Raw genomic sequence first — 26307 nt, forward strand, 5'->3', positions numbered from 1 at the left:
GTCAGAAGGGCAGGTAAGATGGATCTCAGACCGTGACAAGTGAAGTGCAGGAAGGCCAACCAACCTCCCAGGTGAGGCAGCTTATTTCCTATATATTAAGAGCTTAGACCCAGACTTCCCTGGTGGCTCAGATGGTAAAGAATCTGCCTGCAATGCAGGAGACCTGGGTTCAATCCCTGGGTTGGGAAGATCCCCTGGAGAAAGAAATGGGAACGCACTCTAGTATTCTTGCTTGGAGAGTTCCATGGAAAAAGGAGCCTGGTGGGCTATATAGTCCACGGGGTAGCAGAGTCTGACATGACTGAGCGACTAACACACACACACACACACACACACACAGAGCTTAGACCTAAGCCAACTCCAAATCTTAATTGTACCTTTTCCCATATTCAATCCTTGATTAAAGAGTTTATAACTTCACACTAAAGAATGGGTATCCCTTTAAAGGGTTTTGTCACTCCGTATAAAAATTAATAACTAAATGAAAATGTAACTGGTTTCAGTTGTTCCCGGGAAAACTAAAGTTTTCTTGATTTCAAAGATGCTCTTAGGAGGATTAACCTTTTATTATGAAGAAGAAAACTACTGAACCAATAGAAATGAGCTCCTAGAAGATGGCAGAGAACATTCCCACCCTCAAAGATCCTTCCTTTTTAGGGAATTACACAAAAAGAACGCATATATTTCTTTTGCATCATTGATTAGCAGTCCTCCGAACACAGATGGGACATACCATCAGGAAACTGGTCAGCATCATCATCAAACATGGCTTCCTTGAGGGCAGACTTGTTGAAGGGACTGATGCTATCTGAATAGTTATATGGATTATAGTCTCGAGAGCGTGGAGAGGAGTGAGCAGGCATTGAATGGAGCAGTGAAGCCTTATTATCAAGGGCTGTTTGGCTTGAGTCAGTAGCATCACCTCCTGCTCTTGGATCAGACATCCCAGGGCCGCCACACATCTATTAATGGGAAGAGGAATGAACAGCAAATTAAATCATTTCAAATGTCTGTTTGAAAGTCTAAAAAGGTATTTCCCTACTGCTTGAAAGGCTATTTTGAAAAGATAACAAAAACCAGCTGAAAAAATTAAGTCACAGAAATCCACATGATGATGAGCTAAAACTTACATTCAGAAAGTCAAAGTCTACTAGAAAAGATGTAAAGAAACCATAGCCGTAAGGGCAAATAAGAATCATGAAAGAATGCTGTCTCTAATGATTCCTACAGTTTCCTTATTAAGGGCGGGATCAAATATATACAATGTGATTAGCAAGTTTCTCTATGCCAGTAAAAGATCAAAACAACTTTCATTAGAAACACAGAACAAAAAGCTCCCAGATTTCATTATTAAGGTTGTAAATTCTACAATGACAATATGTTAATAAAGTATAAGAAAACTGAATTTAAAAAGGCCTACTTAAGGAACAAGAGGCCACACAGGACAGCATGACTTTTGGAATGCTGCATGATGGAGTTTGGGCACATTAACATAACTTATCAAAATACCAATTACCACCATCAGTATCACCATTACCACCATACAGTGAGCAACCATGTGCTATGCCAGTGGCAAGGTGTTCTACAAATATTCTTTAAATATTTATTGTACACGTATTCCATGCCAGGCATCATTACCAGCATTGAGAATATATTAGTTAACAAATGAGAGAATGCCGTCTGTCCTCATGAAGCTGACATTCTAGTCGAGGGACAGAGACATTAGAAAATGTCATGAGTGAGTTACATATGTGGTACAGTAGGAGGTGACTCTCCTATGGCAGGCAAGGGCAGTATTAAAGGGATCTGAGTGCCAAGGCTGCAGGTGAGTCAGTGTGGTTAGAGTAAGATTCACTGGGAAGCCATTGCAGCAAAGCTCTGGAGGAAACTGGCCATGGCTATCTGGAGTAAGAATGTTTAAGGCAGAGGGGGCAGCTAAGACAAAGGCACTGAGGCAAAAAGCATGCCCTGTACATTGAAGGAACAGCGAGGAGGCAAGTGGCTAGAGCAGAAAAGAGTAGTAGGGGATGAGGTTGGAGAGGTAACAAGGGAAAAAATTCTACTGTGTAGACTGCGGCTTGTATTTGAAGACAGACTAAACAGATTTCCTGATGGACTGAGTAGGGAGGATGAGACACAGAGACAAGATGAGGACAACGGTGTGTCCAAGGTTTTTGGCTGAGCAACTAGCATTGTATCAACTGAGACAGAAAAGAACAGTTTGGGGGAAAGATCTGGAGTTCAAACAGGAAGCTAGATGTATGAATCTGGAACTCAGAAGAGGTCTGGGCTAGATGGAATCACATGATTTATTATACGCATAATAATTTTTTAAGGTATGCAGTAACATCCCTATTTTCCTTAGGCAGACATGAGGTTTACAAATGATATCTGACTAGTGAGTAAATGGCACACTCACTCCTGCCGGAATCCACTACTTGGCACTGCCCTTGCTACTCTAGGAGGGAAGTCTCAATCATGCAGTGATGCCTCCTTACCTCTTACTGCTACCACACTCAACTTGTGAGGCAGGGAACCTCAAATACGAGTAGTAAGCAGGGTTTTGGCATTCAGTTTTCTGGCCCATCTGCCATGTAGGCATGGGGAGAAAAACAATAGCAGGAAAGAAGTCAGGAGGCAGAGAAGGGGGCCCTTTAGAGATCTGCTAAGGTACTGCAGTGTTCTACAACTGTGCAAACACTGAGAAACCAAAGATTCCACAGGAAATGGTGGGATAGCTTGTTCTTAGAAAAGTCTAAGATGTCAGAGAAAAGTCGAAGTAGAGTAGAAATATCAACAGCTCTTTATATAGTGGCAGAAATAACAAACTGAACAATAATATTCACAATGTTAGAAAGATGAGTCATAACATTCTTAACTAGAACCACATAAACTGATGAAAATACCACCACACTGAACAGGAATTTTCAAAAAGTCTAAACACTTTATTTTGTCGATGTTCTGGTCCTCTGCTCTTTCATAACGCACGTGCTTTCGTAACTACACTGGCTTTCGTCCTGGTTCTCAGCTGGACAAAGCCTGCTCCCATCTAAGTGTCTCTGTGCCTGCTATTTCCTTAATGGAATTCTCCTCTCCTAGATCTTGTATGGCTCTCTTTGGGTCTCAATGCAAATGTCATCTTTCCTACAGCACTAATCTCTATCCGAAACTCCACAAGGAACTTGAGGGCAGCATCTATCTATGCCTTGTAAATCTAAGACTCAGAACAGAGCCTGGAGCAAGGTAGGTACTCAGTAAATACTGAGCAATTGACTCCTGGAAGTTTATATCTGAAAGTGACAGAAAGAAAAGTTTAAAAACAAAATTAAACTCTTAATGAAAACGTGTAGAATGTAAGAATATTCAAATACTCACTGAATCGCCATCATCTTTTTTAGAATCTCTTTTCAATGGTTCATTCATATCTTCTTGACTACGGAAGCTGAAATTCTGAATTGCTTCAGTGACACCTCTAAGAGAGCTATAAATATCTTCAGAGTTCATATTTTCTGTGTCATAATCAAAAGCACTATGAAAAAGACAACAATTAATTTTTGTTTCTGTGTAGTTTTAAAATACAAATATATCTGAGGAAATGGCACAGGATGTTTATAAAGACAGAGTTAGAGAATGCGTATGTTCTAAAGCATAATTAGCCAAACAAAACCTGACAGGTACAAATGGCTAAAGAGCATGTCCCCCTGTTTGCTCATCAAGGGCAGTTTACAGTGACTCTATAAGGCACAGCCCTTGACAACTGGTTTTTCTTTTCACCTTAAGAACTTTTTTTTACATTTTTAAACAGCTGAGAAAAAAATCAAAACACATTTCATGACACATGAAAATTATATAAAACTCAAGTTATGTGTGTGCGTGTGTGCGTGCTCAGTCGTCTCCAACTCTTTGCGACTCCATGGACTGTAGCTCGCCAGGCTCCTCTGTCCATGGAATTTTCCAGGCAAGAATACTGGAGTAGATTGCCATTTCCTCCTCCAGGGGATCTTCCCGAAATTATTTTGGAACATAGCAATGCTGATTTATTTAGCTATTGTCTATGGCTATTTCACACTACAGCAGCAGAGTTGAATAGACCTGACAATGACTACCCTGCTGGCAAAGTCTAAAATATTTACCATATGACTCTTTACAGAGTTTGCTAACCCCAGTGGGTACTGCTGGAAGAGGAGATTAACACATTTTACACAAATATGTAAGACGATTGAGAATTTTTAACATAGAATATGTGTTACTGATATGAATTCTTTTTTTTGGCCACATCATGAGGCATGTAGAATCTTACTTCCCTGACCCCAGGGATGGAACCAGTGCCCTCTGCAGTGGAAAGAGAGCCCGAAGCACTTGACTGCCAGGAAGTCCCACTGAAATATGAATTCTATAATCAGATTCTAAAATTCAACTCAGTCTGGAATTTAGCCATCATAATTATCACATATGCATAGGCATGAAAAAATATGATGGTAAGTTTGCAATATGTTTTGCAATATAATGAAACATCTTATATAATTGTAATGAATATGATGAAGAATATGCTATATGGCTAATAACAAAAATCAAGCTGATAAGGACAATAATGGCTACTAAGCCATTTTTTTAAAGACCAGGAGAAGGGAAAAAAATGTTAATCCATTAATGAGTTAATTAATAACTTCTTCTGAAATATAGCTCACGTGGGATTTGCTCAAGTGTGAAAATTTCACAAGTCTCATGAAGGATCAATCTCAAGATCACATTTTTTTCCTAAGAAGTATACATATTGCCATTTTATATTTAACCCTTCCCTATGTTTTTATTTTTACATTTTTTTGTCTATAAACTTTTTTTTTCTATTTTTAACAGGTGGTTGGCCAATATTAGATCTAAAATTTTCATTATAACTTGATCTCGTTTATATCAACTATTATAACTGAAAGACACAACTGGAAATTAATGGATTTATACAGCTTATCTGAGAAACAGTAACTATGTTATTTAATGTTTAATTACCGCTTGCTTTTTTCCAAAAGCTGTGTCCATAAGTTTTCCTGTCACTTACAAGAAAAAGAATTCCATATCCTATATATTATTATCATCTAAAGGGTTCATTTTGGATAAACCTAACATTGTTTTAATTTGCTCAGTTTCTATGTGTCCAAGACATTTTAGTTAAGTAGTAATCAACTGGATTTATATTAATGTCAGTTTTTCTAAGAATGGGAATCTGCAAATACAAACCATGATGGTAAACAATCCTTTTATTACCTTGGAGATAAAGTATTCTGCGACGTATTGGTAGGAGAAGTAAGAGGACTGGACCAGTTGGCTGGTGACCGTGGTGTTGGTCTTGTCAAAGGACTTCCCATGGAACCCTGACGGACAAGAATCAAATAAACATTAACATATGACAGGCTCTTAGGGAAGCCATACAGTCAACATGTTGAACACATGAAAGAGCCAGATTTATATTAAGAGGTCATTATTTTATGTATTTTAAAAGATTAAAAAAAATTTTTTGTCTGTGTAGTGAGATACATGGGATCTTAACTCCCCAACCAGGATCAAACCCATGGCCCTGCACTGGAAGCACAGAATCTAAACCGATGGACCACCAGGGAAGTTCCCAGATCATTATTTTACTGTTCTCTTTTTTAAAATTTATTATTAAAATTCATTTAGCTGCGCTGGGCCTTAATTGTGGCATGCAGACTCAAGTTCCTCCATGCATGTGGGATCCCAGGTTCCCCGACCAGGGACTGAATACATGTTCCCTGCACTGCAAGGCAGATTATTAACCACTGGACCACCAAGGAAGTCCTGCTAGGTCATTATCTTAAAATATTCATGTACTTATCTCTAGTTTCTGTGGGGAAAAACTTTCTTCCCATTCAGCAATCTAGCTCTTTAAGTTTTTTGTTGTTGTTATCCTCAGCTATTCCTTCTCCTAAATATTACAACAACAATCTTTTTTCCTCAATAATTAAACAAGATTCCAAATTAACAATCTTAAATTAGCTCCCTGCCCTAAGCCAATTCCTTCCTCCGATCATTCAGTTCAGTCGCTCAGTCCTGTCCGACTCCCTGTGACCCCATGAATCACAGCACGCCAAGCCTCCCTGTCCATCACCAACTCCCGGAGTTCACTCAAACTCACATCCATCAAGTCAGTGATGCCATCCAGCCATCTCATCCTCTGTCGTCCCTTTCTCCTCCTGCCCCCAATCCCTCCCAGCATCAGAGTCTTTTCCAATGAGTCAACTCTTTACATGAGGTGGCCAAAGTATTGGAGTTTCAGCTTCAGCATCAGTCCTTCCAATGAATACCCAGGACTGATCTCCTTCAGAATGGACTGGTTGGATATCCTTGCAGTCCAAGGGACTCTCAAGAGGCTTCTCCAACACCACAGTTCAAAAGCATCAATTCTTCAGCACTCAGCTTTCTTCACAGTCCAACTCTCACATCCATACATGACCACTGGAAAAACCACAGCCTTAACTAGACGGACCTTTGTTGGCAAAGTAATATCTCTGCTTTTGAACATGCTATCTTGGTTGGTCATAACTTTTCTTCCAAGGAGTAAAGCGTCTTTTAATTTCATGGCTGCAATCACCATCTGCAGTGATTTTGGAGCCCCAAAAAAGAAAGTCTGACACTGTTTCCACTGTTTCCCCATCTATTTCCCATGACGTGATGGGACCAGATGCCATGATCTTTGTTTTCTGAATGTTGAGCTTTAAGCCAACCTTTTCACTTTCCTCTTTCACTTTCATTCGAGGCTTTTTAGTTCCTCTTCACTTTCTGCCATAAGGGTGGTGTCATCTGCATATTTGAGATTATTGATATTTCTCCCGGCAATCTTGATTCCAGCTTGTGCTTCTTCCAGTCCAGCGTTTCTCATGATGTACTCTGCATAGAAGTTAAATAAGCAGGGTGACAACATACAGCCTTGATGTACTCCTTTTCCTATTTGGAACCAGTCTGTTGTTCCATGTCCAGTTCTAACTGTTGCTTCCTGACTTGCATACAGGTTTCTCAAGAGGCAGGTCAGGTGGTCTGGTATTCCCATCTCTTCCAGAATTGTCCACAGTTTATTGTGATCCACACAGTCAAAGGCTTTGGCATAGTCAATAAAGCAGAAATAGATGTTTTTCTGGAACTCTCTTGCTTTTTCCATGATCTAGCGGATGTTGGCAATTTGATCTCTGGTTCCTCTGCCTTTTCTAAAACCAGCTTGAACAACTGGAAATTTACCTCCAATCATTACAGTCACTTAAATTTTTGTTCCTCCTTCAGTTTGATTTACAAATGATTTTTACAAAGACATCAAAGAAGTAAAATCTGGTCATATTAGCAATTTGCCTATCTCTTAAGATAATAAAACAATATCTTCTCCTTTTATGTTTTTAATTTTTAGTTTTTGTCCCATGTAGCTTGTGGGATCTTAGTTTCCTGAACAGAGAGTCAACCCACGGCTCTGGCAGTGGAAGTGCAGAATCCCAGCCACTGCACCACCAGGGAATTCCCCCTTTCCATTTAAAAAAGTAATTGACTTTGGCCCCAAGAAATGGTTCTCACATTGTTTTCCCCTTACACTTTACCTTACTCCTGACATAAGTGCACCTGCTTTCTCCTTTATGCATTATCAAAGGTATTGTCCTCTTTGTCTTTTTAAAACCCAAGTTCAATTCTTTGGCATATTATGCAAATAGTTCAATACCATTTAGATATAACACTAACCCTTCATTTACTCAGATCTTACTTCTCCAAAACAAACTCTTGTATTATTCAAGCACCTATAGACTGACAAGCCTGTAATTATTAAATGTGAACACGTCCTTTAAAGCACTACCCTCCTTGGGCCTGTTATTCCTGGAATAAGTCATCCTTTCTGGTCCTCCAATAAAGACTGGTTCATCTAAAGAGCATGTTCTAATTCTCATGGCTTGCACTGATCTAAGTTCTCATCTAAGTTCTGTTATATTTCACTTTCCTTGTTCCTACTGTGGTCACCATTCACCACCACCCTAATGCACACCAAATAATAATAGAACAATTACAGGCCTAAGGACTATTCTTTCCAGGACAATATTTATTTCTGCTCAGGAAATGCTGCCTAATGCAGATGCAAAAATTACACATTAGGATCAAAGTTTACTTCATGCAAAAAAGAAAGCAATTACTGTTGTTAACCATCCATCACATTAAACAACGGCCAAAAAAAATAAAACAAGTGAAAAAAGACCTGGGTTCCATTGCCAGTGTTTCGAAGGTGATTATGAAGAAGTTTGGTAGCACCATCCTGAAAAGTTTTTGGTAAAGCTCCTAATAACATTGTAAACTCTGGGGTATTGAGTTCAAATAAGGAAATCAGGACTGACTGCGCTGCCTAGAAAACAAAGACATATAAGAAGCAGATGATTACTCAAAGGAGACCATTTTCTTCATTCAACATTTCTATTCAATAGTGCCAGACCACCTTTCCTAGGGAAAAAGATGTTCCTACATACTTTCAAATTTCTTTGCTGAAACAATAAAAAACATTTTTTCGACTTACCATTTGTTTTTGGAAAGTAAGACAGGATTATGAAAAGTATAACAAATATGACCTACCAAGGGCAATGGTCTTGGCACACTTGTTGAAAAGCAATTGGCCACAGACACGGGTTTCCTTCTGGACTCTCAGTTCTATTCTATTGGTCTTTATGTCTATCCTTAACCCATTACCACACTGCCTTGATTACCATTACTTTGTATTAGGTTTTGAAGTCAGCAAGTGTAAAGTCCTCCTACTTGTTTTCCCCCCAAGGCTGCTCTGGCTATTATAGGGCCCCAGGAATTCCATTATGAATTTTGCAATCAGCTTCTCAATTTCTATGAAGCCAGCTAGGATACGGTAGGGATTACACTGAATTTATAGGTCACTCTGGGGAGTACTGACATCTTAATATAGTAAGTCTTCTGATCCCAGAAGACCTGATTTTCTCACCCAAGGACATGGGATGATTTTCCATCCTAAATTTCTTTCAATATTGTTTTATAGTTTCTACTATAAACTCTGTGCTTCCTTTGTTAAATTTATCGCTTTTTAATCTTCTTAGTGCTATTTTAAATGGAATTGTTATTTTAATTTCATTTTTGGATTGTTCAAGTGTTTAGAATACAACTGATATTTGTATATTAATTTTGCACCCTGCAATCCTGCTGAATGGGTTTATTAGTTCTAATAATATTTTAGTGATTCTAAAGGATTTTCTATACATAAAATTATATCATTTGCGAATAGAAATAGTTTTTCTTCCCTTCTTTCTCTTTTGTCTCTTTCATTTTCTTTCTCTCTCTTTTTTTTTTTTTTTTTGCTTTTTCCAGCTTAACTGTCCTGGCTAGAACCCTACTACAGCATTGAACAGAAATGGTGAGAACAGACATCTATCTGTTGTTCCTGATTTTACAGAGAAAGCATCCAATCTTTCACCATTAAGTAGCTGTGGATATTTGGAGGTGCCCGGTATTGGGCTTAGAAAGTTCCCTTCCCTTGTTAGTTTGCTTGCTATTTAGTCTTGGTCATGAAAGATGTCAGATCTTGCCAGATGCCTTTTCTGATGAGATAATCATGTGGCTTTTGTCTTTTTAGTAGTCATATGGAGTACTATAAGAGACTTTCAGATGTTAACTCAACCTTGCATTTCTGCGATAAATTCCACTTGGTCTTGGTATGTAAGTCTCTTTTTATGTTACAGAATTTGGTTTGCCAGTATTTTGTTGAGGATTAAAAGTGTCCATATTTGTAAGAGATACTGATCTGTAGTTTTCTTTTTCTGTGTGATGTCTTGGTCTGGGTTTGTTACCAAGATACAACTGCCCTCATAGAATTGAGTTGGAAAGTGTTCCTATCTCTTATGGATTTTAAAGAAGAGTTTGAGAAGAATTGATATTAATGTTTGGTAAAACTCATCAGTTAGACCATCTGAGCCTGGCTTTTCTTTGTTGGTGGTTTTTTGATTACTAAATTAATCTCTTAACTTGTTCTATTGACTTTTCCAGTTAGTTTTGTTAATTTGTGTCTATCTAGGGATTTGTCCATTTCATTCAAGTTTACTACTTCCTGGCATACAATATTGTAGCATTCATTTATAATCATCTTTATTTCTGTAAGGCTAGTAATAAAAATCTCTTTTCATTTCTAAACCTAGTAATTTCAGCCTTCTTTTTTCTATCAAGCTACAAGTTTGTCAATTTTGTTAATATTTACAAAAAACACAATTTTGGGTTTTACTAATTTTCTCTATCACTTTTCTACTCTATTTTATTAATTTATGCTTAATCTTTTTTGTTTGTTTGGCCTGATTTTTAAAATTGAAGTACTTTTTGCTATACAATATAAGTTACAGGTGTATACTATAGTGACTCATACATTGTAACTCATTTATACTTAATACTTCCCTTGTACAATATGTCATTGTGACTGGTTTTATATTTAAATGCTTGTACTTCATCATTCTCCACTCCCATATTATCCCTCTCCTGCTGGTAACCACTAGATTGTTCTCTGTATCTGTGAATAGAGTTCTTTCTTCTTATATTCACTAGTTTGTTTAATTTTTTAGATTTCACACATAAGTGACATCGTACAGTATTTGTCATTGTCTGATTTATTTCACTTAGCATAAAGTTCAACCATGTTGCTGCAAATGGCAAAACTGTGCTCATTTTTACAGCTTAGTAGTATTCCATGGTGTGTGTGTGTGTGTGTACCACCTCTTTATCCTTTCATCTGTTGATGGACACATGTTGCTACCATCCAGATCTTGGCAACTGTAAATAATGGTGCTATGAACATCATTGGTGTGTGTATATCTTTTCAAATTAATGTTCTTGCTTTTTTTTTTGTAAGACATATACCCAGGAATGAAATTGCTGGGTCATAGGGTAGTCCTATTTTTAGTTCTTTGAAACTAAGGACCTGTTTTCACAGTGACTGCACCAATTTACATTTCCAACACCAGTGTATGAGGGTTCCCTTTTCTCCACATCCTTGCTAACACTTGTTATCTGTGTTCTTTTTGATGACAGCCATTCTGACCGGTGTAAGGTAACATCTCTTTGTAGTTTTGATTTGTATTTCCTTGATGATTAGTGATTTTCAGCATCTTTTTATGTGCCTGTTGGCCATCTGCATTTTCTCTTTGAAAAATAGTCTATTCAGTTTTTCTATTTTTCAATTAAGCTGTTTTTTTTTTTTTTTTGATGTTGAGTTGTACGAGTTGTTTATATATGCTGGATATTTATCCCTTAACAATCATTTGCAAATATTTTCTCCCATATTCAATAGGCTGTCTTTTGTTTTGTTTATGGTTTTCTTTGCTCTACAAAAGCTGTTAAATTTAATTAGGTCCCATTTGTTCTTTTATTTCCTTTGCTTTGGGAGATGGAACCAAAAAACACTACTGTGATTTATGTCAGAGAGTGTTCTGCCTATGTTTTCTTCTAGGATACTAACAGTATTCAGTCTTACATTTAAGTCTTTAATCCATTTTGAGTCTATTTTTGTATACGGTGTTAGAGAATGTTCTAATTGCATTCTTTTACATGTAGCTGTCCAGTCTTCCCAGCACCAGTTATTGAAGAGATTATTCTTTCCTCATTGTATATTCCTGGTTGCTTTATCATAGGTTAACTGACCACTTGTGCGTGGGTTTATTTCTGGGCTCTCAGAATTCTGTTCCATTGATCTGTGTGTCTATTTTTGTGTCCGTACCATATTGTTTTGATTACTCTGGTTCTGTCAGTAGAGCCAGATACAGGATGCAAGAAACGAATTGTTAGGGTTGAAGAGGAATCTCAGGAAGATGGTGAAGAGAACAGAGGGTCTAGAAAGGAACACCCCAGAAAAGAAATAACCAGTGTTTTTGAGAATATGGAAAATCTCAGCCATGAGCATGTGGCAGAGATGTTGAACCTATTAACACTTAAAAAATATGTTGGGGGGAGAAACAGGACAATGAAAACCAAGGCAAATTATTAACACTAGGACAAATAAAGTTTCCATAAGGAGGGAGGCAGTAATTAACCACTTGGTGAAGAAATTAATACTTCCACAGTCAAAATTAACTCTTTTCTACTGATTACCAACAGCTGATTCGTAAGTATTTTGAAGGTTATGGGGAAAGACATAGGCTAGGATATTGGAAAGTGAAATCTTCATTTATAAAGGCAGACAGACAGATACACAATGACTGAATCTATCAACAGGTCAGTAAATAATGCCTAAAATTAATACATCAAGAAACAGTACAAACTCTTATTTGAAATACATAGGTAAATGCAAGGGAAAAAATTCTGAATGGCTGTAAGAGTAGAGGTTAGGAGACTGTGGCAAAGACAGCTATTTTTGACTCTAAGTTTGAAAATTATAGTCACATTAATTGGATAAAATTTAAAAGAGAGGATTTTTTTTTTTAAGGTCTTTATATCACCAGGTAAATAACTCTATGCTAACTGGTAACATCCTAAAAATATTAGCTTCCTTAACTGGCAATCTAAAATGACTGATTTGCTTTTCTAATTTATCTTCTGAATCTTAAACTAAAACATACCTTCCGAACATCAGAACTTTTGGGTTCTGTTGTCCAGGTGATGACCCGAGACACTGCCAGGCGAGTTTCACTGGAATTTACAAAATCTCCTGGATCCATCTGTTTGGCCAGAGTTTCTATGTATTTGAGGATAGCAACCTTCACCTATACAGGGATGCACAAAGAGAGAGGACAATCAGCTGGGCATTGGCAGGCAGTAAGAACACTTGAGAAATAGTTAGGTAATATTTTTTTAACAAATACAAAATGAAAAAGCATCAACAGCAAAAGAAGTTATACATACAACCACCTACCTATCAGAGGTACAAGTATATGATAATGTGGCTTTTTTCTCACACATAGCAGAATTTATAAATTTTATTACCCATCTTTGAACAATTGTTGAAGACTCTCTTGATAAGATTAGACACTTCTCCTTTAGTCTGCCTTCAGAGCTTAGAGCTGACTCTTGTCTAGATCTCCCCGGGAACCAGTCTTTATACATTGAAGGATAATTTGCCTCTTGGGGAAACGAACCAAAGGGTTTTGGAAATAAGGTATTATACATCCAGTGGGTAATCAAGTGGATAATCAAAGTGGGCAATACAGGTTTTTGATAAATATACATTAAGGCTCCAATGAGACCAGGTTCCTTAATAGGTCCATCAACCGCTAGAACCACCTCTCAAAATAAATGTGACAAAAAAGCTTTACAGAAGGACTACTGGGGAAGAGACAATACTTATGTGCATAAAAGAAGTATAATATATGAGTTTTAAAAGTCTTGTTATTCTCCTAGAAATTCCTGATATGTGGGTGGCATGGTAGGTAGGAGTGTGGTAGGATGCAGGCTTCAAAATCAGCAAGAGGTGGGGCAAAGCATACATGCTTCTCTCTCAGATGCAGCCTTCTTTATCCTTAGAGTAAGCCATTATTAAATAATCTCCCCTTTCTCAGTATGGCAGGGTAGAAAAAGTTAGAGAACCACTGTTTTTATTTTTTATTTTTTTTTAGAATCACTGTTTTTAAAGTCACGTCTAACATTCTAGATTTCTAAATAATGATTCTCTAAGACATTATCAGTGCACTTTAGAAATGGCACCTGGGAGACTGTACAGTCCCTGGATACAGCAGACTCTAAACACGTACTAAATGCTGATTTGCAGACTTAGAAAAAGGAAGGTTTAAATGTATGATTAAAATAGCAACTTTGAAAAAATATTGTCAAAGATTAAGGTAATCAGGTATTCTGTACTCCTGCTGCTGCTGCTGCTAAGTCGCTTCAGTCGTGTCTGACTCTGTGCGACCCCACAGATGGCAGCCCAGCAGGCTCCCTCGTCCTTGGGATTCTCCAGGCAAGAACACTGGAGTGGGTTGCCATTTCCTTCTCCAATGCATGAAAGTGAAAAGTGAAACTCAAGTTGCTCAGTCGTGTCTGACTATTAGCAACCCCATGGACTACAGCCTACCAGGCTCCTCTGTCCCTTGGATTTTCCAGGCAAGAGTACTGGAGTGGGGTGCCATTGCCTCTCCCCTGTACTCCTTCATCCCCTATTATTGATCTTATTATTGATCATTTCTCTCACTCAATCCAAATAAGGTCTCTGGGAAGTAGTATGTCAAGTTAATATACAGAAGTAATAAGTTAAACTTCTGACTCTTGAACATTTTCCCCTCTCTGCTTCCAGTTTAAAGAAGACAGAAAGCATCAACTTATTGTCTTCATTTCATAATACATGATTTTAAGAAGTAACTGTAACTTTAAGAATTTTTTTTTTAAGTCAACCCATCACCATCCTGAGTAAATCATACAGTGAAGAGGGAAACAGATGTATGGTTAATTTTGAGTAGCAGGTCCAACTAAATTATTATACATAATATTCTGGATTTTTAAGCCACGTCACCTTCTATTGGTGAGACCAGCTGAAAGAAAGCTAAAGTAAATCAAAGAATAAACATCAATGCATTTTGTTTTTTGAATATATTTATTTGGACTATGTGAGATTTAATTAGTACCATGTCTTGGCAATTTATAGAGGCATGTAAAGTTTCTAAAGAGTTTCATAGAATAGGTGTGTTTACTATACAAATAAGCAAAACAACCGTAATACATATATAATCATTTGAAAATTTATATTTTGGTAGTATATTTCAAAAGGTTATAAACATAGTCTGTATTTTTTATAACATAAACATGCATTCTTCTTCAGAGAGGAAAAACAATATAGTTGCTAAGGTGTGTATAATTCTAAACATATTTCTGAAACTCAGAAAAAAAAGTCAAAAAGTTCCATTTATTAAAAAAATATTACTCAAATAAAATCACTCTGTATGCCATCTTTGTCTATTTTATTGCTTCCTTTTTGACATTTGGCTACATGACAGTCTGTGAGAAATATAAAATTTTATCTGAAAGATCCAGCACTTTTTAAATAAAGAATTTTGATAAATCTCATACTGAAGCTATTTAGTTATTTGTGGTTTTCTATAATCTGTTAAGTCTTTAATTCTTAATCCTGTCAACCATCTCAAAGTTACTTTTATTTTCAGCATAACATACAGCTCCAATAAAATTCCTTTTTGCTATCCTAAGACATCAATTTGTGGGTGTCTTTCTCCTACAGTGACTTTCCCCTGCAGCTTTATATATGTGTGTATAATATATAAAAGCCATACATATGTCCATATAATAGATTATGATATATACATACATATATTTACATAGACTGTTTCTCTAAAAGTCATATACACATACATATTCTCTCATAAATATGAGGTAATATGAGGTAAATAATCAGTAAAGAATCTGCCTGCAATGCAGGAGACCCAGGTTTGATCGCTGGGTTGGGAAAATCCCTGGAGAAGGAAATGGCAACCCACTCCAGTATTCTTGTCTGGGAAACCCCATGGACAGAAGAGCCTGGCAGGCTATAGTTCATGGGGTTGTAGACTTGGACGTGACTTAGCGACTAAACCATCGTGACGTATATATGTGTATGTATATGTATGTATGACTTTCAGATAAACAGTCTGTGATTCCAGTCTTCAGTATGACATTTCCTAATAGGGAAACTAGTTTTATACTTCCCATTGTCTTTCTCTTCAGGCCTTTAGCAACCCTTATTTTGAAAACTAATGATTCAGACCTCCATTTCTACTGGCCCATGTAACAACTCTATATGTTTTCAATACCATTTGAATACCTACCACCAATACCTAAATCATAATTCTTTCCACAGTTTACAGTTCATCACGTATTATAAATATTAATGACAAAATTATAAGGAATACCTAGCACAATGGCTTGGACAAATAACAAGTTTAAACAATGTCTATCAATAATAGCAAGTAAATTATTCTCCTTCTGCAGGTCACTTTTAAAAATCAAAACAGATGGAACCTCTTTCACAAAGCAGCTCTGAGAAAATAACATATGTTGAGTACATGTCAACCCTGGTAAGAAACATAATTGTGACTTTAAGGCAAAATCATATTCAGAAACTTAAAAGGGAAATCAATCCAAGGCAATAATGCTTATAGAAACATTTCGTGCAGAACAGAGCAGAAAATACAAGGCTTGTAAATGTACATATGCTTGTTATTTCCCTGACATTAATCTCATTTAAGAAAACTCAATAAAACCATTTTTAGTAAAGAATTCAGGGGTACATATTTTCTTCTATGTTAAATAATTATTTGTAACAAAAAATTGGTATCTACCTAGTTTCCACATAAATTATTAGAAAATGTGTGCTAATAACAATTGAGAAAGCTAATCCCAAATCTAAAGCTTATGCACACATCAGAAATATCACATTGTAAGAAGAAAAAAAAAGCTACTGTTTCAATTAAGAAGAACTGGAGAACAGCTCTGAGATTAAACTTAAAAATTTTTGTTAATTGAAATACAGAGGCAAAACTGATATTCTGCCCAGAATACCTATTCAAACTCCTAAACTTTGAAGAAAAAAAAAAAGGACTGGGAAATCACAAACATAAAATGAGAAAAGACTTTATAGAGAGAGTTTGCACAACAGCTTAGGGTTAGACGGCCATACTTGTGTTGCTTTCTAACTATGAGTCCCCAGTAAGCTTCTCCGGAAGATAATCTGGCACCAAATAACATTTGAAATCAAATCCGTGCATGCTTTAGAGGCTTATAATGGTTAGTAGTTGAATATATAGATGCATACAAACATTATCAGAAACACTGCAGAGTTTGTAAAGAGAGTTAAGAAAAGAAATAATGCAGATTAAAACAAAACCAATAAAACCTTGGAGCTCCAAAAAGAGTGAAGCTGGTCCCGAAGTGCTGGCTTGACTGTCTGAAAGTTTATAAAAACAAAATCCACTGATTGAACAGCTTCTCGTGTGACACAAGTACAAACATTAACTTTATGAATAAAATACTTCAATTCCTTACAATGTCTTCAAAAGACCTCAAAGTTTTACCTTCAAGCTTGGTGTTTGGGTCTGATCAACTGTAAATCTCATTAGAATATTGAACTGAAGATCATTTGGAAAAGATTCTCTGAAATACGGAAAGAACAAAGCAAAAAAAAAATTAAAAATTAAGTCAGCAAGTAAGCTTTTAGCAGAACGTTTGAATTTATACCCTGCAAGTATAAATTTAACCCCCTAAGCAACACTAGAGCAAATAATGATCTCTTGCCTCAGTTATAGATTTCATCAGAAAATGTGTTCAGGGAAAAGTTCAACAGTATCAAAGATGTTTCCATACCTAATATCTGAATTCTAGACTCACCTCGACTTAATAAATGGATATTTGAAATAAGTCACTTCAACAATCTACACAAGAAAGTAAAAACGTATCATTGGTTCAAAATCTTCTGAAAAAAGAATGCATAATAAAACATTCTTTTTAAATTTAGCAAATATTTTATCTTTATATTAGATTGAATAAAATCTTTTACTTTGCAGTTACATCTTTTTTTTTTTTTTTTTTTTTTACTTTTATTTGCATTTATTTTTTGCGGCATTTATTCCCGGGCCGTAAGTGTTTGTTTCTTCGGTTTCTTCTGGGATATCTTTTTCTTCTGTGCAACCTCCTCTTCTGGTTTAGGAACAATCTGTTCTTTTTCAGTAAGGATCATCTCAATGTGGCAGGGAGAGCTCAAGTAGGGGTTGATCCGACCGTGAGCTCTGTAAGTCCTGCGCAGCAGGGGGGCGCTTTGTTCACTTGGATGTGCTCAATGACCAGAGAATCTACATCTAAGCCCTTAAGTTCAGCATTACTCTCTGCGTTTTTGAGCATGTGTAGTAAAAATTCAGCACTCTTTCTGGGCCACTGACCCTGCGTCCAGCCCCACTATTTGGCCTGTGCACACCTACCAACTCCACCGTTGTAACAACGGAATGGCACACATTGCTTCTTTAAAGTGACATCCTTCAGATACTTGGTGGCTTTTCGGATATGCATACCCTTTATGGCCTGGACAGTTTCACAAGTGTTCTTAAAGTGAACACGAAGATTTGAACCTCTTGATTTGCATGATTTTGTGGGGTTTTCTGGGTCAAGTGAATAGCGCACCATTTTTAGGGGTCATCTCAGGCCGCTTATCAGAAAAGCTGCAGTTACATCTTAATTACAATAAATTACTACCTTGAATTACTCAACCGATGTTAATGAAATTTTTTATAGATTAAATGCAATGTTTGAACTAAGAACCTATGTTGTATCAAATTACACCATGTAAATGGACATCATTAACAATTTTCAAATGGAGCTCATGAAATCTTGATGGTTTGAAAGGACTCAAAAATCTGAACTTTCAACACAAAAACTAAATTTTCTTAATTACTACTCAGTAATTAAGTGGAAATATATGAAGAATTAAGTGGAAATATATGAAGAAAAATCTTACCTTGTAACATCGAGGGCTTTCTGAACTTTTGCTTGAACAGACCCAAGCAAATCAGCACCCATTTTTTTAAGTAGTTGCGTCAGCAGTACAAACAACCAATCTTGAAGATCGTCTTTGTGGACTTGTATGAAGTCCACTAGAGTCTCCAAAAACATGCTGAATACCTACAGTGGGTAAATGGGGGAAGGAGAAGAAAAAGGAGGAAATATTGACCTCTATGATCAATTCAAAACTGAAAGAGAAAGGAATACAGGAATCAGAGGCACAGCGATTGGCAGCCAAGCGGAAAAACAATCTCTCTCGCTTTTCATTGGACTCTGTGATACAAGAGTACATTTGAACTGTTATCCAACTTCTGCTGAAGTTCGACAATTAGCTATTCCATGCAGCATCACTTGGTAAAGAAACTTTGGCCATAATGGCTGGCACACCTAAGGCTGTCAATGATGTCATAGCTTAAACTGAAATTCATTTTATCTGAATTTAGGGCAAGAAGCTACCCATAGTCTCACCAGCCCCCAGCTCTCTGAAGTGTCGGTGAGTTAATCAGAGGAAGACTATGCTGACAGCTACCTTAATATATAAGATGATTTTTAACATAATGGGCTAATTGGAGACTTCTTAGTTTTCACAATGTTAGTAGTCACAAAATTCTTTGGTATAAGATGTATTATTTATTAAAACTGCCCCAAAAGTAATTTTAAATGACCTGTGTGCTCAGTTGCTCAGTCATGTCTGACTCTGCAACCCTATGGATTGTAGCCCTCCAGGCTCCTCTGTCCATGGGATTCTCTAGGCAAGGATACTGGAGTGCATTGCCATTTCCTCCTCCAGGGGATCATCCCAACTCAGGGACAGAATCCATGTCTCTTACGACTCCTGCATCAGGCAGGCGGGCTCTTTACCACTAGTGCCACCTGGGAAGCCTTAAATGACTTCCTTAAATGGGATACCTGTGCCTAAAACAAATAAAATCAGGACACAAATCTACATCTACATTTTAATGATTTCTACAAAGAACCAGATAGCATGCTATTAGTCTCCATTTCTACCGAGGGGTTTTATACTTGTTTCCAATATTAATCTACTAGTTTTAAACTTCTTATAAGATTCAAGAAAAATTTAAGGGGAGGGAAGCTAAGATTCCTAAGTGATTTATCTCATTAAAAATACTTAAAACAAGTGACATACAATAAGGTTATATCTCATCAATAAATTCAATATCATACTGGACAATTTATTTCTACATAAAGAGGGAAAAGTTCTTAAGATAATGTCAGCCATGTTGTGTTATGAGACAATTTATAATCCCAATGGATTATAAAATCTATGGTTTAAAAAAGTTAAGTCCAAAGTAAGTATGCTAATTTAAAATTAAGAGTTTTACTCTCAATATATATTTTATTTCTTCACTTTCCTTTATGTAGTTATACACGAATTCCTGTTTTTCTCTCATGTTAGAAATGAAGGACTTTTTATCTATCAGAATTGTAACTAAGCTTTTTAACATCTGAATTTGAGTTAGAAAAAGATGTGCTTGTGTGTATGTGCTCAGTCATGTCTGATTCTTTGCAACCTCGTGGAATGAATATAGCCCGCCAGGCCTGTATGTCTATGGAATTTTCCAGGTAAGAATACTGGAGTGGGTTGCCATTTCCTACTCAAGTGGATCTTTCTGATCCAGGGATCGAACCTGCATCTCTTTTATCTTCTGGACTGGCGGGCAGATTCTTTACCACTGTGCCACCTGGGAAGCCTTAGAAAACATACACTTTGCTCAAGACGTTATTTGTAAAAGCAGAAAGTATGACTACTTAAAATTTGTTACCTCTGACCTCAAGGCAGTAAGTACCTGTGCCTCAACACTGTTCTTAATCACAATGCAGATTCATTAACTCCGGTACTACCCTACCAGAACCACTTGGACCACAGCTTCACTGAACTGTCTCTGGGCCTGAGGAACGTCAATAGACCTACTCATAACAAATACATGTATTTAACCTAGTACTCACTCTGACTAGCAAATCTGTCCAGTGACGTCCTGGCATTAGTCAGTACCTGCCTAGAAAGTCAAACATTAAATATCCAGGAATTTTGTGAGGTGGTTGGTGGCTTGAAATCAGCCATTTGGGACTATTTACACCTCGGGAATTGTAACAAACATGACAAATCGGGGCTTCCTGCTACTCCCTTAAGCCTGGTGCACCAGCACAACTCTCTCTAATTCTCCGGTTCACTTTCACTCCTAGTGTTCCAACTGCTGCCTATTTTCCTTAAGATTCCAACTTTAAGCTTTCACTGTACCAAAATCCATTTAGAAAATCAAAGGCATTAGAATGCCTAAGTCAACTCTCTTACTTTATCTGATTCTCAGAAAACTGAGAACTAGAAAATTAGGGGACTTACTTGCTCAAGGTTTCCACAGCTCATCAATGGCTAAATCACTTGGCTTTTAGTATTACTGGACAGCTTCTTCATCTACTTGACTGCCATTCATGATAAAATTCTCCACTGACTTTCCCCTCACTTTGATTTCTTCTACAGCTATCCTTATAATAACTCTTTCTCCAAGGAAGAGCCAATTTTATTTCGAAGACTAGTCTTTCTACTTGTATTCTTGCTCTCGAAAGTACGGTCTCCTCTGTCTTTACTCTTCTGTTCTCAACCTGAATTATCTGTTTACCAATGCAGAAGACACTGTCTCAAGAATTTCGTTTTCAATTTCCATCCTATTGCACCCATCAATTACCTTCCAATCAAGAAATGTCATAGCTTTTTCATGAGCTTAGTACGCCTGGCCATTCCATAGTTTGACACTTTTTTCCTCTTATCTCCCTTTTTTCATTGTTACCAGGCATTTTCCTTTTGTATCCTGAATGTGGGGAGACCTCTTAGATCTTCATCCTGATTCTCTTTTCATCGAAATTATGACTTCCTTGACAGAGCCTTCTAGGCCCCATAATAATCTCTATAATAGCTCTCACTTTTGGCCTTACTCAAATCTGTCAATCAGAACATCACTGTAGGCACCAGGCCTTTCTGACCTCAAGTCTGGATTTCTCTAACAGGCCAGAAAGCAGATATTCTAGGCTTTGCAGGCCATATGATGTGGGCCGCACTCTTCAACTCTGTCGTCATAGCATAGCCACAGACACTATGCAGACAAGTGATCACAGTTCTGTTTCAATAAAACTTTATTTACAAAACAGCAGACCAACTCAGACTTCTTTCTATCAGATGGTGACATCACTCTTTTGACAGAAACAAAATTCTTTAATGTCCCTTCCCTGTCTATAGAAAAATGTCTCAAATGCTTAGACGAGGCTCTAACTCTTCAGACTGATGTTGGACGATTTGGCAACATAAAGTCTTCATCCCTAAACACGTACTGCACACACTCCTGATTTCCTACCACACTCTCTAATCCCTCTATTTACACAAAGTACGTGACTCCCTACAAAGCTTACCACTCAAGTCCCAGCCAAAGAGCTTCTTGAATATCTTTAAATAATAGCCACTGTCCATCCCTGTTTGAAACTGGTACTTGGGCTACCTTTACAGTGTTCTTTAAATTTCTCTGTATTTATGTTATCTTCCTATCTGGAATATATAGCATTTGAGAACAATGGCTCTATTTTAGTCTTATGTCACCAGTTAGAACCAAATCTAAAGTTATCATCAGAGGTTGAGGATGCAATTAAAAAGTTGTCTGATGATACTGTAGGAAAAGTTGCCTTAAAAGTAAGAATTTTCTTTTAGTTGAGTAAAATTTACCTTAGTAACCAACCCCTTTTCTCAATGCAAGGGAAGATATGGATGACCTGCCTTTCACTACAGCCAAGGTTTTCTTTACTATAAACTTTCTGACATCTCCAACTTCTCTGGACTCAGGGTAGTCATTTGTAGGAGGCCCTTTCTTCTCATCCTGATATAATCCAAAGTTTATATTCTTGTCAAGATCTGAACTGCTATTTTCTTCAGGAAGATGTATCTGAGTCTAAGTAGAAATTTCTTTTGATTAGATAAAATGTGAGTATAGCTGAATAAAACTGTAAATGTGTACTAATAGTACTTTACATATAGAATTATACTATTATTTTTCAAAATGCTTATGCATATACACACACACACACACACACACACACACACATATATCTCCATCCAAAATATACATTGGAAGTTTGCATAAAATTTCATGTGACTGCTGTATCACAAAGAGTTCACTATCAGATAGATGTTGATATTCTCCCATTTCCTTATCTATGATTAAAGGAGAAATAGAAAAGTGGATATACTAATAAAACATTGGGCTAAACATCTGATTTCAGAAGAGAAAGCTGAGATCACTGCTCCTTAAACTGCTCTGTTTCCTTTTATGGGACACCATTAACAGAACAGTACAAAGTGCATATGAGGAGGTTAGAACTCAATTTAAAAAAATTGATTGTGAAACTTGGGAATTTTTTTTTTTTTAATAACCTTCAACAGACTCAATGTATAATCCTACATATTTCACAACTGTAGTTCACTGGGAAAAGAACTGTAATATTTGTGTTATTACAATTGAGGCAGCCTTGCTTATATCAGGTGTGTGTCAGTCGCTCAGTCGTGTCCACTCTGTGTGACCCCATGGACTGTAGCCCTCCAGGCTCCCCTGACCATGGGACTCTCCAGGCAAGAATACTGGAGTGGGTTGCCACGCCCTTCTCCAGGGGATCTTCCTGACCCAGGAATCCAATCTGGGTCTCCTGTGTTGCAGGCAGGTTCTTCACCACTGAGCCCCAGGGAAGCCCCCATGCCTTAGGTGTGCCAGTCATCAAATATAGAACAGAAGAACATAATCAAATTAGATTAATTAGTAGATTAAAAAGCACATCTCCAAACAGAATGACAGTTTGCGTAACTGCAGATAGCATTTCGTGGATTGCAAAGGTTCCAACACTGCATGAACTCTTTGGGAAAGAAAATAGAGAAAAAGGGTTAATTTCACAGTCATGCAGTAAAGTTAGGTTTCCAACAAATATTGAACCAACTTACTCTCTATTGAGAGTTCCAACACAGGGGACAGCATGCAAAAGGAAAAAAAGAAAAAAAAGAAAAACACACAAATTAGTCGCCATCAATGCCAAGTTCCTGTATGGAAGAAAAACACTTAGAAAATAAAAATGACAAATGTTTTCCAAAGTTTTATGACAAACTCAAAATAGTTTTTAACACAAGAGTTAAATGAATGGTATGTGAGAAGAATATGTGGTTTTCCTGTATTTCTCTCTCATTTTCTTGCCAAGAAAATTTACAAACAAAACAAGAGGAAAACTCCCTTATTTTCAGACCCTACTATCCTTGAGGTTCAATTTCTGGAAAGAATCTAAGACTAACACACACCTGCCAACATTTCTGAACAGTGCCAACATTTGCTTCCAAAGCATAGTATCTAAGAATTTTTCGTTTATTTTTTCCCCCTCTTGAGAAGCAATGTATTCACAAGTTAAATTATTTCTGTGACGGCCTGGAACAATTACTATCGTATGAAGGTAAAAAGATACTACAACTTTTAATTTTCCCCAGGTAAGATACATATTTGGTCTCTTGATTCTAAGACCTGTAGGCAGGCAGGACTACACAGACCATAATATGTCAAATCAAAGCATGTTCTTCAGTAAAGGTGGCTCTCCTCAAGTAGTTTCTTCTGAGTCGACTGTCAGAATCACAGGGGATAAACTTTCTGACACATCTTACGTTTGGAGGAAAAAGTGTGTCCAGAGCAATCAAAATAAAAATCTGCCTTGAATTCCTTAATTTTTCAAACTTATTTAAAAAAAAAAAACATATGTAGCGCTTACTGTGTTGTAAGGACTTTACATACATTAACTCATTTAATTATCACTGCAATCTTATTAACTATATTTTACAGATTAAGAAACCAATGCACACACTGCTAAAAAGTGATGGAGGGAGGATTTGAACCAAAGCAATCCAGCTCCACTACTCATATTTGTTATCACTGTGTGGTGCTGTCTCTCAGGAAAATATTAAGAGGCTTTAAACTACACATTTGCAGCTTTATAATCTAAATTACTTTCACACAGATACCACGACTGAATCAGTAGTATCTGAAAGTTAAAAAAGTTTATCAAGTTATGGACATCAAATAATTTCAGCTTGTACACTGTAAATGCCAACCACATCAGTCATGTCACAGAAAAAAAATCCAGCATCTATTTCAACTGTACTCAAAAAGAGCTCTTTTCCAGCCCTTCCTTTCTGGGATGTCTTTACTGTATAGTGGAGTTCACCTGATATTTCAGTTGGACTCAGATACTTACTAACACAAATAAGAGAAACGTTCTAGGGGTTGGAGGTGATCCTAGATGAAAGGAGATGGGGCTGCTGCTCACACCCTGGTTCTCTAAGTCTCCTATTTCTGCTGGGGACAGCAGGTGGTCTACTGCTACATTTCAGAGCTGTTAAAAGAGACTGAAATGTTGACTTCAACTTAAAAGGACACGGGAAAGTCCACCCAATCAATTTCATGACAGGAAGTGTCTCCAAAACCCTATGGACCATTCTGGGGGCAAGGCTTCAGACGGTTTCTGCCCTGTGAGCTCTCAGGGTGGTTGAGGTTACAGATAAGTGATTCCAATTCATGGTGGAGAGCATATTTGAGGCAAGAAAGAGAAGTGACTTTGATGATCGGTTTCGAGGCTATGAGGAAAAGTGCAGGGCACATCTGGGGAAACGAACATAGTTTTCAGGCTGCGTTAAGAGTGAAAAGGGAATAACAAGCAAAAATTACAGGCTTTCTTTGAATATTTTCTTGAGGGTAATGAGTAGTCACTGAAGAGTTTTAAGTCAAGAGAGAAGATTTACCTTTTATAAAGATTATTCAAGGATGCAGAGTGAAAGAGAATTTAGGGACAGAAGGTGGGGAGGAGGCGCAGCAGGCCAAAGGCAAGTGTGCCAGGAATGAGTAGTGAGAATGGAAATATTTAGAAGGTTGAATCAATTAGGACTGAGTAAATTTCTAGACTGATGCCCAATGAGGGGATGGTGGCTTCATCTAACGAGATAACATGACTCAAGAGGAAAAATAGTTTTAAGGTTTAAGATGAGCCAAAGGCATGTAACTAGGTAAGTGAAGGAGAAAAATATGGGCTGGGAGTACCATTTGAGAGTCATCAGGATAAAGTGGGCGACAAGCTTCAAATAAGGTACAGAGTGAAAAAGGAGGGCCTAGGGCAATGCTCTAAGCACAGCAACACTAGTAAAACAAGCAGAGACAGGTGTCTGAAAAGAGAGGCTGTCTGCTGTGAGGAAGACCGGATCAGACACAACAGAAAACCACCCTTCTCCTCCTCTCCCACACCACATCCCCTAGTGTCAGAAAAGATAAACTGAATACACTTACAGCAAAGCCAAAAAATAAAAAGGCGTGTCAAAGAGCAAGCTGAAATTTATGAAAACTTCCTGGAAGACCAAGCAGATGAGAGTATATTAGCAAAAAAAGAGAGTATATGTTTATGTGGCTGCCAACAGCTTCAAGGTAAGACCTCCTGCCATTTCCATAGGAGAAAAGGTAGAAAGAATGGCTTATGTGCAATTAATTTTGCTGGTTTGGAGGCAGGAAATGGAGTTTCTGTTGGATGGCATCTATTTTCTTGGTAAGCTAAGAGGCCAGGACAAATGCTCAGGGCACGAGATGAGAGGTCAACAGGGCTAGAGTTAAATTTAAGGAAAGACTATTTGACACAGTCTCTATGGAGGACAGAAGAGAAAAGCAAGAGGTACAGGAAAGGCAGGACTGAGCTTTTAGACCAAAATCACAGCTCAGAAATGGACAGCGTATATAGGAATAA

The 26307-nt window shown here is 37.3% G+C and overlaps 1 protein-coding gene across 50 annotated transcripts in view; it reads right to left on the bottom strand.

The window, feature by feature from the left end:
• The window catches only part of CLASP2 (cytoplasmic linker associated protein 2), a 174938-nt gene that overhangs the window by 15241 nt on the left and 133390 nt on the right, over positions 1 to 26307 (bottom strand). For 31 of the 50 annotated variants that reach the window (XM_086365748.1, XM_086365744.1, XM_086365732.1 and 28 more), the window contains 8 exons: positions 18452 to 18615; positions 17019 to 17097; positions 16841 to 16891; positions 12588 to 12731; positions 8237 to 8380; positions 5260 to 5366; positions 3376 to 3529; positions 734 to 962 (listed from right to left, as the gene is read on the bottom strand). In XM_086365748.1, the coding sequence (XP_086221874.1) occupies positions 734 to 962; positions 3376 to 3529; positions 5260 to 5366; positions 8237 to 8380; positions 12588 to 12731; positions 16841 to 16891; positions 17019 to 17097; positions 18452 to 18615 (1072 nt within the window). The remainder of the gene's footprint in view (positions 1 to 733; positions 963 to 3375; positions 3530 to 5259; positions 5367 to 8236; positions 8381 to 12587; positions 12732 to 16840; positions 16892 to 17018; positions 17098 to 18451; positions 18616 to 26307) is intronic. The other 19 variants (XM_086365750.1, XM_086365751.1, XM_086365740.1 and 16 more) reach the window with 1 other exon arrangement.

This window comes from Bos grunniens, chromosome 22, assembly GCF_055505025.1.
Source record: "Bos grunniens cultivar Pamir isolate PY7600 chromosome 22, Bosgru_T2T1.0, whole genome shotgun sequence".
NCBI classification, from domain to species: Eukaryota; Metazoa; Chordata; class Mammalia; order Artiodactyla; family Bovidae; genus Bos; species Bos grunniens.